We start from the raw sequence: 14,157 nt of genomic DNA, 5'->3' as shown, positions 1-14,157 counted from the left end.
ACATTAAATTCTCTCTCTTCCACCCAAATGTCTCTCCTCCTTTACTTGCTTCCTCTTCTCCTTTCTGTTCGTCTCTTGAAGTTTCCCTAATTTCGTCCTCCTTCATTTATCTTCAGCCTTCACCTTTTCCAATTTCAATGCTCCTTTACCTTCACTGTTAGTTGCCCTTTACTTTCAAGTCCTTTAATTATCTTTCATTTCAGCAGAAGTGTCATCGATTTTCCTTTCAATACATGCACAATCCTTCAGACTATTCCTGCGCTTTTCCCCTCCTATTATTTTTGTACGCCTTTTGTTTGAGTGTTCTTGGTTCTTTTCTTAAGCAAGCTCCTTTTTCTCTCTTTCTTTTTACCCCCTCCCCCACACACACAAACACTTCTGATTCCATCTCCCCTCTCCTCGTCCTTCTGCAGAATATTTCCTCTATTACATTTTAACTTTCACAGTCCTCTCTTCCTCCCCTAGAAGACCAAAATGAAGCGCCACCCCCCCACCCCCCTACCTCCCCCCCCTCTCTCTCTAATATATATATATATATATATATATATATATATATATATATATATATATATATATATATATATATATATATATATATATACAGTATAGACATACAGGTTTATATATTATTATACATGTGTAATATATTTATACATATATACTATAAAGAGAGAGAGAGAGAGAGAGAGAGAGAGACCCCTCAGGGTGAAGGGGCTAACGATAGAGTACTTGTAAAAAATCCATTATTCCCTCCCCAGCTAATACGGCAAAACCCTCAACATTTACAGAGGCAAACAATAGCATTTAAAAAGCCACAGGCCGATCGCCAGCCAGCGCAACAATCGCATTAATTCCAAGCAACATATTTCTGGACCACGCATACTTGGAATTATACGCAGTCAAGATCATATTTTCACTAATACAAAAAAATTCATATTCCACAACATCACGAAAACTGAGTACGCCACCGAGACCAATCAAGTGAGTGCTAGAATATTAACCCCTTGAATGCGGTGGCGTTCTTTCTGTTATGTCCAGATGAGTTAATTCATTTTAGGAAATCCTTACGAACTAGATGTCGTCGTAGTAGGTGTAGTCCCAGGCTCAGCTGAAATGGGAACCCGGTGGACAGCAGGTTAAAGTCCTCTCCCCCTTTCTGCAGTCAACATCCTCATTTTGGGGGGACAGAGAAGGAAATGAGGGAAGTTTGTACATCTGGGCAGTGGAACCACCCAGTTATTTCTGTACTACCACGTGAAGGCGACCCACTCCAGCACCCCCTTTTCGAACTATAAGAGTTATATATATGGCCTTCATCACTTTCAATTATAGAGGCCTTTTCTAAGTTGAACTGATATCATCCGAAAAGTAACAAGAGTAAAATATACAAGCCGTCAACAGGTTCATGCGATTAAGGATGTAGGTTGTGGCTAAAGTGTTTGATATATACGGGGTATGTCAGGAGTCTGGAAACATGGGAGAAAGGGCACATCACAGGATACCCTCTTGTTATACTTTTCCCTGTGCTTCCAAATCTCTGACTGATCCTGTACATTATTTTGCCTTAAACTTTACCCCAAAGCCATGACACAAATTATAAGAACAAATTATTACGTAACGCCTTGTCTGATGCGAAATGATAAAAATGAAGAAAATTGTAAGCCCTTGCACATTATTCTTGTTCTCTTCACGTGATTCTATTTAACCTTGGAGATTGCTGTAAAACCGAAGCGGGTAATATGGAATCTTTTTTAAATCTTTCAATACATGAAATCTCACCTACATTAAATAAAACTGTCTAGCGGTAGCAGAAATAAAATCAAAAGAACGCTATCAGACTGAAGGGATGAACTTCCTGGCTACGAGGTGTGTCCCCAGTGTTTGAATATTATCATGTGAGGGTAGCAAAAAATGGCGTCGTTTTACTCTACAAATAAACATATGAGGAAAATGAACTAGTGTGCGTAAATCATATACAGCACTGTGAAAACGGGACGGTGACCAACCATCCGACTAACGTAGCATTTTCTTCATACTAGTGACCTTAACATTTGACCTTAACATGTGATCCAGAACCTTCCTATTCGAACCTGACCTACATAAGGCCAACAGCTTCCAACTCACAAAGAATGAGGTTTCTGGGTCATGGCCTTGAAAAGTTATAGCCCGAAGAAACAGACAGTAAGACAACACACAGACACAGACATAGACACACACACACACACACACACACACACACACACACACACACACACACACACACACACACACGGGATCACACTCGTTACTTACAAAGGCAGTAAAAAGTAGTCGTACTGAAGGGTAAATGAAGTTTGATTCTCGTATGGTCAATAGGCTTTAATTCTAAGTCTTCTTCCCTATCTACTCATACACACACACACACACACACACACACACACACACACACACATCCTTGCACTCTCAATTTCTCCCTTCCCTCCCTCCATTCACCCACACGTCCCTCCAATCACTGCCTGTACAACCTTCCACCCGATTTTCCTCACTCATCCCTCATCCCTCCCCCCATTCTCCCTTCCTTACTCATCTCTCCATCAACTCCCCCTCGCTCGTCTCTCCACCCGCTCCCCCTTCCTCACTCACCTCTCTACCCATTCTCCTTTCCTCACTACCTCTCCACTCACTCCCACACACACCTCCATCCTCACTCACCTCTCCACTCACTCTCCTTCACCTCTCCACCAACTCTTCCTCATTCACTTCACCTACTCTCACTGACTGTCCTCAAATATCCTCTCCCTCAGTCACCTCTCCACACATCCTCTCTCACACACACCAACTACCCTGCCTCCCTCACCTCTCCATCAACACGCTCTCTCACTCACCTCCACACACTCCCTCACTCCACCCACTCTCTACCACTCACCACCTCACCCCTACTAACTCTTCCAATTTCGCAGGACTTGGAGGAGCGTGCGAGGCAACTGATAAAGCTTCGGATGCAGCAGCGACCCGTACGTGAACAACCGCGTCCCCCGCACATCCACTCCGGCTTCTCCGACTCAGAGCCCCATATTTACGATAGGTGAGTCACGTAGAAAGGCCAGAAGGAGTTGCATTGTGTGTTTATAGACTTGGAGAAGGCTTATGATAGGGTACCGAGAGAGGAGCTGTGGTACTGTATGGGAAAGTCAGGAGTGGCAGAGAAGTACGTGAGGGTGGTGATGGACATGTACGACGATAGTGTAACAGCAGTGAGATGTGCAGTAGGAATGACTGAGGGTTTCAAGGTGGAGGTGGGATTGCATCAAGGATCGGCTTTGAGCCTCTTCTTGTTTGCAATGGTGATGGACAGATTGACAGATGAGATTAGACAGGAGCCTCCGTGGACAATGATGTTTGCGGACGACATTGTGATATGTAGTGAGAGCCGGGAGGAAGCTGAGGCAGAGCTTGAGAGATGGAGATATGCACTGGAGAGAAGAGGAATGAAAGTAAGCAGAAGCAAGACTGAGTACATGTGTGTAAATGAGAGAGAGGACAGGGGAACCGTGAGGCTGCAAGGTGCAGAGGTGGCAAAGGTAGATGAGTTCAAATACTTGGGGTCAACTGTACAAAGTAACGGAGACTGTGGTAGAGAGGTAAAAAAAGAGAGTGCAGGCAGGATGGAGTGGGTGGAGAATGGTGACAGGAGTGATCTGTGACAGAAGGGTCTCTGCAGAAATGAAACGGAAAGTTTATAAGACTGTAGTGAGGCCAGCCAGTTGTACGGAATGGAGACGGTACCACTGACAAAATGACAAGAGGCACAGTTGGAGGTAGCAGAATTGAAGATGTTGCATTTATCATTAGGAGTGACGAGGTTGGACAAAATTATAAATGAACATATTAGAGGGACAGCGCATGTAAGTCAGTTTGGGGACGAAGCTAGAGAGGCGAGACTGAGATAGTTTGGACATGTGCCAGGAGGGATTAGGAGTATGTAGGGAGGAGGATGCTGGAAATGGAGTTACCAGGCAGGAGAAAGAGAGGAAGGCCAAAGAGAAGGTTTATGGATGTAGTGAAGGAGGACATGCGGGTGGTAGGTGTAAGAGAAGAAGATGCAGAAGACAGAGTAAGATGGAGACGGGTGATCCGCTGTGGCGACCCCTAAGGGGAGAGCCGAAAGGAGAAGAAGAGTCACGTAGAAAGGTAAACAACGATGGGTGAGTCATGTAGGAAGGTAAATAACGATAGTGAGTCATGTACAAAGATAAATAGCAATAGGCGAGTCATGTAGAAAGGTAAATAAAGGTAGGTGGGTCATGCAAAAAGGTAAACAGCAATAGGTGAGTCATGCAGAACGGCAAATAACGATAGGTGAGTCAGAATCATCAAAGTGGAGTTAGGAAGAAAAGTGAGCAAGGGTGTTGTTGATGTAGTCAATTGGTTTTCATCAGATGGAACTGGCCCACAACTAAATAAGATATCGTGGTTGCATGAAAATTCAATAAACCTTTGTTATGAGACTGGAAAGATTCTCCTTGATTTCTAGTCAAACCAGTTCTTAAAATTCGACTACACTCTGACCATAAACTTCGTGAGATGAAAACAGAACGAGTATAGTGCTGTTGTTACGGTGATCCTTGATTACTGATTAACGTAAATGTTAATTAGAGTGGCTGCGGAAGTTAGATCACCCTACTCTGTTTGGAGAGGTATATGAGAGAGGGGTGTGTGAGTTGGGAGCAGGGCAGTGAAATGGCGGGGGACAGGGCGACTTGAGGCGATTTGTTTGTGGCCACCCCAAACGGGATTGAGGCGTCTGGCAATAGATAGATAGATAGATAGATTATTATTATTATTATTATTATTATTATTATTATTACTATTATTATTATTACTATCCAAGAGATTTGGTGTATTGTAGAAGCTACGTCGAAGGATTGCCTGTGTTGTGAAAATGAGGTACATGCCGGAAAATGAATGGTCTGTGATGTAAGGGAGGATATTACAGCAGCGGCAGAGTGGACTGTGTGTCGGAAAATTTGATGGTCACAGCACAAGAGGGGCAAGGTGAAGGTGACGTTTCAGTGATGCCTAGACTTCTCGGGGATGAATATTATATGACGCTATTCTCGAGTGTAATGGGTGTGGTGGTCCTGTCTTTGTGTGTGTGTTAGTGCAATAATAACGATGGACGCTGGTGGTGGAGGGGTATATTCTTTGATGGGTGAGGGTGGAGGAGGAGTATATTCTTGGTTGTCTTTACAATGCATGGGACTTCTTTCGTTTTTGGTTTCTGTGGATGGGGTGGTGGAACTGTAAATAACATGGACGGAGAAAAGTGAGGCATTGAACTGGGTGCCCCTCATGTCCGGGTGGTACTGTGTGTGTGTGTGTGTGTGTGTGTGTGTGTGTGTGTGTGTGTGTGTGTGTGTGTGTGTGTGTGTGTGTGTGTGTGTGTGTGTGTGTGTGTGTGTGTGTGTGTGTGTGTGTGTGTGTGTGTGTGTGTGTGTGTGTGTGTGTGTGTGTGTGTGTGTGTGTGTGTGTGTGTGTGTGTGTGTGTGTGTGTGTGTGTGTGTGTGTGTGTGTGTGTGTTTGTGTGTGTGTGTGTGTGTGTGTGTGTGTGTGTGTGTGTGTGTGTGTGTGTGTGTGTGTGTGTGTGTGTGTGTGTGTGTGTGTGTGTGTGTGTGTGTGTGTGTGTGTGTGATTTCCGTCTTTAGTTCGTTTTCGTAGCTCATTGTGACAATATGACAGTGCCACGGCTCAACGTCCTTTCCACAGCACTTATTCGTGACTGGCATGTAACAGGTCATCGGTCAAGATGGAGAGACAATTTAGGCCAAGCGGAGGTGGATGGAGTATATTATTATGGATAGATTGCTTGCTGACTTACTGAAAGACTTATGCCTTGTGACCTATTCAGACATTGTATCTAGAGTAAATTATGTAGAAAGGTTAAAAAACGGACAGATATCTGATATTAATTTAAGGAATCCACTAAGTGTTGTGGTCTACTTACTTATCCAGACGGTTGAAGGAAGCCCCTGAGCACTCCATATGTCAAGTGTTATGGTAAGAGGAGTCTTGCGGTGATGAATGGGATGCTAATGTTTACCAGATACATATATAATGCACAAAATACGAACGCGGCACTTCTGGTAGAGTTACAGGGGAAAGAGGGAATGGTTTGAATCTAAGGGTGGAAACTGGGGAACAATAGTTGCAGGCGTCCTTGGTTTGTGACTGACTCCATTCCCTTCTACTCATTTTCTGTTTTGTGTTCTTTACTGGTCGTCATTAAAAGCTGTAGGAAGGAAATTTGAAACTCTCAACATATGATTATTAGGGGAGCTACATAGCCTCCAGTGATATTCATCTTTGGGGCATATATCAAATAAGAAACGAATGCCGTCAAAGTTTGGTTCTATATTTCAGATATTCTTTTAAAGTTTTCTCTGTCCCTTGTTTTATATTACCCCACCTCCATTTTCGCCCTACAGTGTGTATTGCTCTTTTCTCCTGCCATGATTTCGCTCAACTCTTAGAATTCCACCTTTCAGGTACTTCCATATCTTTCTAGCTCCTCCTTGTATCTCTTTTATCTCTTCAAACTTTTCTTTCGTCGCCCATCCTTTCTTCCACATCATCCTAGTTCGTCCTTATATGTCTTACCTCTTTACATTTTCCTTTCGTCCCTTCGTCTTCCTTACATACTTTTCTAGATCTTCCTCATATTCCTTTATCTCTTCATTGTCTTTCTTCCTCCATCCCTTCGTGTCACCCTAACTCCAATACCCTTGGCAGGTATCCTAGGGGCGGCCGGACAAGTCTAGTTTCCCCTGAGCGCGACTTCCCCGACTCTGCCAGCGACATCGAGAGTGTAGTAAGCGTGACCAGTGACTTCTCCACGCAGAGCGAGAGGCTTCAGGGCTCCAGGAAAATGAGGTATGATAAAGCATGAGACTTACTTTTTTATATGATTAACGCAAACAGGCACTCGTACACATACCAAAATATGTTGCTGTGCGAGTGCAGTAGCTGCCGTGAGTGGGATTTGTGTACAAGAAGTTGCACCTGAGGTACAAAACAAACAATCTGACGCAACAGTAATGGCACTGGTTGTGTGTGAGGCATAGGAATATTGTACATGTCAGATGAGTAAACTCATATGTAAGAAATGATAGTCATGTCGCATACTATCATGCCGCATACTCTCTAAATATAGTTTGTAGCTATGCATGACGGGCCACGTCGTGGCTGATAATGCAATTCACAAGAACTTTCACATGAAGATTCGCTGTTGTTCTGCCATTTGCCACAGTTGCTGTCACACGTTAATCAACAGTTATGATGCAAGGTGTTAAAGGTATTCAGCGTGGTGCACATAGGGACTGAGTCCTGTGTGTGGTGATAACAGTGTAAGGAAGTTAAGTAGTATGGGTTGTCAGGGGATGTGACTTGTTTTATTACAGCAAAATAATGATGATCTCAGTCAAGGTTATGAATGATCAAGTTGTTGCTTGTGAAAACTTGGCTGTAACATGTGGATATATCGTAAAATTATTTGAAGAAGGATATTGAGTCAAGTTGCTGGTTATCGTGGTATGAAGAAGGGTTTCCTAGTGTAAGACTGGTATAGGCTATTCAGACACAAATTCTGTTGAGGTTGCCATATATCGAAGTGCAGTCATGTCTCTTCAACTGCTTCTGAAGTTTAATATAGCTGAGCTTTTCGATCACCAGTGTAAGTTCACCATCCTAATAGACCTTTGTCAGTCCACTGCAGAATAAAGTTCTCCCCCTACGTTCTCCAGTCTGACATACTGATTGGTAGTCTGATTATTCCAGCCATGCATATGAACGGACTTCAGTATGGTTCTCTGCCAACCCCTCCCTCTCTCCGTTGCTGGGTGGCTACTTACTGACCCTGGTTATACAGACACTATCTGCTCTGCGGAAAACGTGACCTGCCCATGTCCCTGTCTGCTCTCTTACCTAAGCTCTCTTCTTATCCCCCACTTCCATGTGATACTCAACAAAATCTTTTCCATTTGTCACTGTTCGCTCTTAAGTTTATATTCTTAAGGACTCTGACGTGTTCACATTTTTAGTCTATAAACTGTAACAAACTATATACTGAGTATACGCATTTCTGTCCAGAGAACAGGATCACTTGACTAAAAGTTTTCCATTCTATTAACTATCCTACGCTTGATTTTGTTATGAAATACCCGAATTGCCTGTTTTTCATACAGCATGCATATCTCGACACACTATAGCGCTTTTATTTCCATTCTTTTCTTATTAGAAGGGACTTAAGCTATCTTTAAAATATGATAATCGTTCTCTTCATACTTTTCTTTAAACTTGCATTCAGACTCTCCCTTCATTTTTCTCGCAGCTTGCTGAAAAGACTGTGTCATCAGCGAATCCGTTCTTTTCATTTGCTGGCCATTTACATTAATTTATTTGTTATCTCAATATTTTTGAATACGTCCTAACTAAGAGTTGTGAAAATGTGAAATTTACTCCACTGTCTAATACTAATCTTTACCGGTAAATATCGTATTTTTACGGAATTTTTTGGAAACAGTGCCATATTTATAGATGCCTTCTATTACCCTGACATGTGCTTCTCCCACACATTGTTTTTAAATTGCTTTCATCACAACTGTACCCTGAGATGAATCAAATGCTGGTTTGTAAACATATAAAGTAAATGTCATACAGGGAGAGTTCTTGGGTTCTGACGATTTCACAGTTGCTTGGTAAATAACCTGGTTATACTTTCACTTCTTACTGAATATCCATATGGGAGTTTTTATATTCTCGTGGTTGGTTTGCATGTGTAGGCCTTTTTATATTTATAAGGTTTGTCTGCATACAGCGAAATTAATGATATCGTTTCTTCTGCTCATATCTCGTTTGCTTTGCTTCTGTTTGCTGAAGGTGAAGGTTGGTTTAGCATACTCTGAATGGTCTTGAGTTTTTTTTTTGTTCATTCCTTATGAAAACTGCTTATTTTGTGTGTGTCAGTCATGTGTCTAAGATAAGGCTTATTCTATATACTTAAATATATATAGCATTAATCTTGACTGATTTATTAGTTACACATGATCACACTGTTGAGTATGTGAGCTGGTAGAGATAAGGAAAGGGAAGAATACGCTCCCATGTGTGTGTATGTGTGCGTGCATGTGTGTGTGTGCACATTGTGTTCTTGAATGTGCATATGATTTGAAAGCAAAATCACAGGAAAATGGACGTAACCCATTTAGATAAGAAGAGTAGACTGTGAGGGAGGAGAGTGATGCATGTGAACTGGACAGACTACAAAAACATATATTTCAAATTCCAGTTTCAAATAAGTAGCAAGCGTTTGTAAACAGGAGTCAGGCCAATGTTAGTTAAGATTTCTTACCTGATAATTATTAACGGAATTCATGAGTCATTATTACTTTGTTAAGCTTGTGTTTCTCCAGTTATGAATTAATTGCACTTCAAATATTCTTACTGTTAACGTCCACCTCCTCCCACCAGGTCGACTAATTCGTTGTTCCTCTCTCTCTCTCTCTCTCTCTCTTTCTCTCTCTCTCTTTTCTGACCTAACCCATTCCTCCCCGAGCAGTAGCAGGCGGCACCTCAGTAGCTTGTCGGGCCATGACGCCTCCCTTGACCCCGCGCTCCTCTTCCCTGCCCTGACGCCTGACTTGCCCTCGTGCAGCCTCCTCGACCTATCGCTCCGACGCTCCCTCAGCCCAGTGCCGCGCCCGCCCGAGCTCCGTCGCTCCCTCTCCTCAGGTGTCACAACGGGAGTATCCCGTAGCGCTCCGCACTTGTCTGTGCGTCCACGTCACCAGCCACTTCCTCAGCCACGAGTTCTTGTGCGCAGTAACACTGAGGTAAGCGTGGCACCACGACCACGCCACCGCCTACAAAAGAGTCATAGTTTAGGGGAGGAAGATAGGCGGTGGGCGGTACGGAAAGGACTGGAGACCTCTGGGTTGGCGTGGGAACCCACTATTCGAGGTCGCTCCAAGTCCCTAACTCGTGATGATATGTGGTTACGGCCACACCCAAGAAAAACAGTAACTTATGAGGATGAGGTATTGCAACGCATGCAGCAGCCTCAGAGACTGTCCAAGAGCTCACTTTCCATTGATAAATCTGTGCCTTATGAGCCCGAACTAGTGGTAAGGGAGCACATGCAGGAGTCTTATATACGTAACTCTCGGGCAGGTCCCGATGGGTATCAGGTGGGGCAACAGATGGGGTCTCTGCCCATTGATGTCCCGCGGAATCTTTTACGTCGCCGAAGCTCTGCTCGGTTAGCAGATGGTCACAGTGCAGGAACTTACTACGGGTATGACTCTGATTACAGTGGCGCTGAGACAGAAGTGTATATGCCTGAGCATTCATTTGACCGTTCTTTCAGCCTTGAACATATTGATCAGCGGGAGCAACATGTTGAACCTCCAGAGGGCCCATCCTCCTTGCCTTCTAACCTGCTTGAAGGATCAAGTCAGACACTGCCTCGTGCACGCCGCCCTGCAATTGACCCCCGAAAAGCCTTAGTGAGAGCCAACACTGAGAGTGCATTATTTCGCCCAACCAAACCACTCCGCCATGATCTCAGCTGGCAACCGTCCAGGGGAGAGCAGGGTTTTGGCTTTCTACAGGAATCTAGTGTGGAAGCCACAACTGAGCAGCAACCCACAGAGGTGGTGCGAGGTCCACTTCCTGAACCCGTATCCAGCCAACCGGTGGAGGAGTCTTGTGGTTCTGATGACGTGTTCATTCCTCTGGACCAACGACGGCAAGCCTCAGATCACCATCACCACACTGACACTAGCCAACACCCAGATAATCCAAGACACCACGATAACCCCAGACACACTGATCGATCCAGACATCCCAATGATCCAGTGTACCATGACGATCCTAGACATCGAGAGGGAGCAAGACCTAAAGAAGACGTCAGGTACTCGGAGCCAATGAAAAGAACTGAAATTAGATTTAAGGAGCTTGATCCTAGGGAAAAGGTTAGATATGTAGATCCAGCAGCAAGAGGAGATATTGACTATCGGGAGCAAGATCACAGGGGCAAGACACGATATCCAGAGGGAGACCCTCGTTACCGTGAACATGTTTCCAGGTATCTTGATCAAGAATCCAGGAAGGAGCACAGATACCGAGAGAAGAGTTTACGTCATCGAGATGATGCAAAATTTCGGGAACAAGAAGCCAAGTACCAGCAGGAAGATCCTCGCTATCAAGAAGATATGAGGTATGCAGAAGATCCTAGGTACTGGGAAGATCAAAGACATAGAGATCAGAGACACAGAGAAGATCAGAGATACAGGGAAGACCCGAGGCATAAGGAAGACCTGAGACATAGAGCAGACCAAGGCCAAAAGTACTGGGATCAAAAAGATCCCAAATATGTGGAACATCATGAAGCAATGTATCAAGAACAAGATCAACGATACCGGGAAAAAGATGGGGTGAGATTTCGAGATGAACAAGATCCAAGGCACGTCGATCACAAGAACCTTACTTTTGCAGAAGATGATCCACGGTACCATGACCAGGACAGGGCAAGAATGCGGGACTCCCATGACCGCAGGCATTGGGACCAACAAGATCCAGCTTTTCGAGAGAAAAGTCCCAGGTATCACGATCAGCTTGATCTGAAGTATCGAGACCAAGACGATCCAAGATACCAGGAACAAGACAGCAGGTACAGGGAGCACGATCCCAGACACAGAGATGCGCAGGATGCAAGGTATCGAGACTTACAGGATCCAAGATACAGAGAACAAGATGCAAGGTACCGTGATCCACAAGACCTCCGATACCAGGAGCAAGAAGATCCAAGGTATCAACAGTACAGAGACCGGGATGACGCCAGGTACCAGGAACAAGCAGCTGCACTCCAAGACCCACATGACCCCAGATATCGCGATGAACACGACCCCAGATACCGTGAGGGTCATGATCCCAAATATCGACATCATCAGGATCCTAGATATCAGGACCAGCAAGATCCCCGGTACAGAGATCATCCAGACGCTAAGTACCATGTCCATCAAGATCCCAGATATCGGGAACATGATGCAAGGTATCAGGAGCAGCAAGATCCAAGGTACAGAGATCAAGCAAGACCCAGTTACAGAGACCAGCAAGATCAAAGATACCAAGATACCCAAGACCCCAGGTACCTTGACCCACATGACCCAAGGTACAGAGATGAGCAAGATTTAAGATATCAGGAACAGCAGGATTCAAGAGCGGAGGAGCCATATCGAGAGCGAGAGAGCCGATCAAAGAGTAGACACAGAGATTCTTACGGAAGGTATCAGAGTCAAGAGGGCCTCGATCAAGAAAGGTACAGAGATCAGGAAGATGCAAGATACAGGGATGCTGGGGAGAGGGAGAGACTGAGAGAGCAAGGTGCTAGAGAGAGGGAGCCCTATGGCAGTAGACAGGCCAGAGCAGAGGATAGGTACAGAGAGGAGGGCGGTGATAGAGGGCCATACCGAGACAAAGAAAGATATCGAGATGAGGCTGGGGAAAGAGGTACATATCATGATCATGCATCCTACACAGATAAAGAAAGGTATCGGAGTTCGACTTCATTAGAGCAGGAGCGGTACTGGGAGGAGGAGGGCGAGTACCCGGACCAACATGATCCCCGGTATGACTCAAGGGAGAGGAGGCTGTACGATGACACCTCCAGACGACCTCAAGACGCCGCCGCTTCTTCTTACCCGCATCCGTCCTCGCACCCCCTCGCACACCACCCACCACCCACCCACCACACCCATCACACCCTCGCCGACCAACCCTACACCACTGTAGCCGACCCCCACTATAACACCTCCCACCACGACGCAGACGAAGGCGAGATACCTCCTGACACAGACAGACCTCTGACACCACGAGTCCGCCACAGCTCCTCAGTTAGCATTAATGAGCACCCCGAGTACTTTGAATTTGACGCCAATAGTCCCCCTAGTACGGAGCCCCGGCCAGACGCTGATGTAGACCCTTCTTCTAACCCTGCTAGTGAGTTTAACCCACGGATCAACGTCTGTGGGCCAGCGGGGGGATCCTTCGGCGGCAAGCGAGGACAGCTGGGCAGGAGCCTTTCCACCAGCGAGGTCCCAGAGACGGAAAGAGCTGGTACGTTGACCCGTGTGTGGCATGCCCGCACCCCCCTCGGTGGTGAGCCCGCTGCCCCTGCCCTGCCTTCCTCCCATGCCCCGTCCCACTCAGCCACTCACCCACCGTCCCATGCCTGTCCATGATTATTTCTTCTAACCTTATCCTCTCCCTAATATCACTAAAGGTCCACCATTTCTTCATTACCTTATCCTTTTCCCGACATCATCAACACAAACATTTTCACTTCACTATCCAGCATATCCTTTTACCATGCCTGTTAATCACCAAGTATTTTTCCACAGCCCTTAGATTTTTCACAATAATCCCGGAGTTCCATAACTGATTCATCATAAACCTTATCAGTGTCCTACACTGTTCCAGACAGTGGTTACACTTCGGTAACATCTTATGTTACATACTGTTTTTTTTTTCCTCAGATCATTTGAGAACACAATTCAACATTCATTTCAGGGCCTAAACGGGTATAATTTTTCAATTGTTATTTTCTCATGTAGTACAAAAATATCAAATGATTTCTTATCTATCCCCTCCAAAGCCATCAGCACAACTGGTGATCTCAGAACCCTCAGCCATCCCAGTCAGATCCACCCATTTTGCCATCATAACTTTCCATCCCATTCCGAAAACTAAACCATTCACTGCGATGACGTACTTATACTCTTATTCTTACAGTCTCAAAACGATTCTATTCAGCTCGGGTAGAGACTTTTTGAACGGGAAAGGTTATATATGGTCGTCATGGACCTCTTCGACATGAGTACTTTTCTAAGTTGAATGAAATTTTCAGGAGGTAGTAAGAATGAACTAAACTAATAGGTCATTGTAGTGATGGGATTAAACCATACCTCCTATCTCACACTACATTAAGCTTACCAATACTTTCAAACGGATCATCTGTCACAACTGCTTCTGCCATTCCCACAGCCATCCATTCTCTAACCAAGTAAATCCATCTACCATCATCAGTCGCCTTCCTGCATCCTGACACCTGCTCACACACTCCAG

At 45.0% G+C, this 14,157-nt stretch overlaps 1 protein-coding gene across 3 annotated transcripts in view; it reads left to right on the top strand.

Moving 5' to 3' along the window:
* Positions 1-14,157, top strand: part of Rim (Rab3 interacting molecule) — a 180,041-nt gene that overhangs the window by 145,430 nt on the left and 20,454 nt on the right. For all 3 annotated transcript variants that reach the window (XM_080284281.1, XM_080284282.1, XM_080284280.1), the window contains exons 14-16: positions 2,940-3,064; positions 6,769-6,909; positions 13,034-13,149. In XM_080284281.1, the coding sequence (XP_080140407.1) occupies positions 2,940-3,064; positions 6,769-6,909; positions 13,034-13,149 (382 nt within the window). The remainder of the gene's footprint in view (positions 1-2,939; positions 3,065-6,768; positions 6,910-13,033; positions 13,150-14,157) is intronic.

Source organism: Coenobita brevimanus, chromosome 101 (assembly GCF_032717465.1).
Source record: "Coenobita brevimanus isolate Jiangsu-jjx chromosome 101, ASM3271746v2, whole genome shotgun sequence".
In the NCBI taxonomy this organism is placed as follows: Eukaryota; Metazoa; Arthropoda; class Malacostraca; order Decapoda; family Coenobitidae; genus Coenobita; species Coenobita brevimanus.
This window is presented reverse-complemented; position numbering and strand designations above follow the sequence as displayed.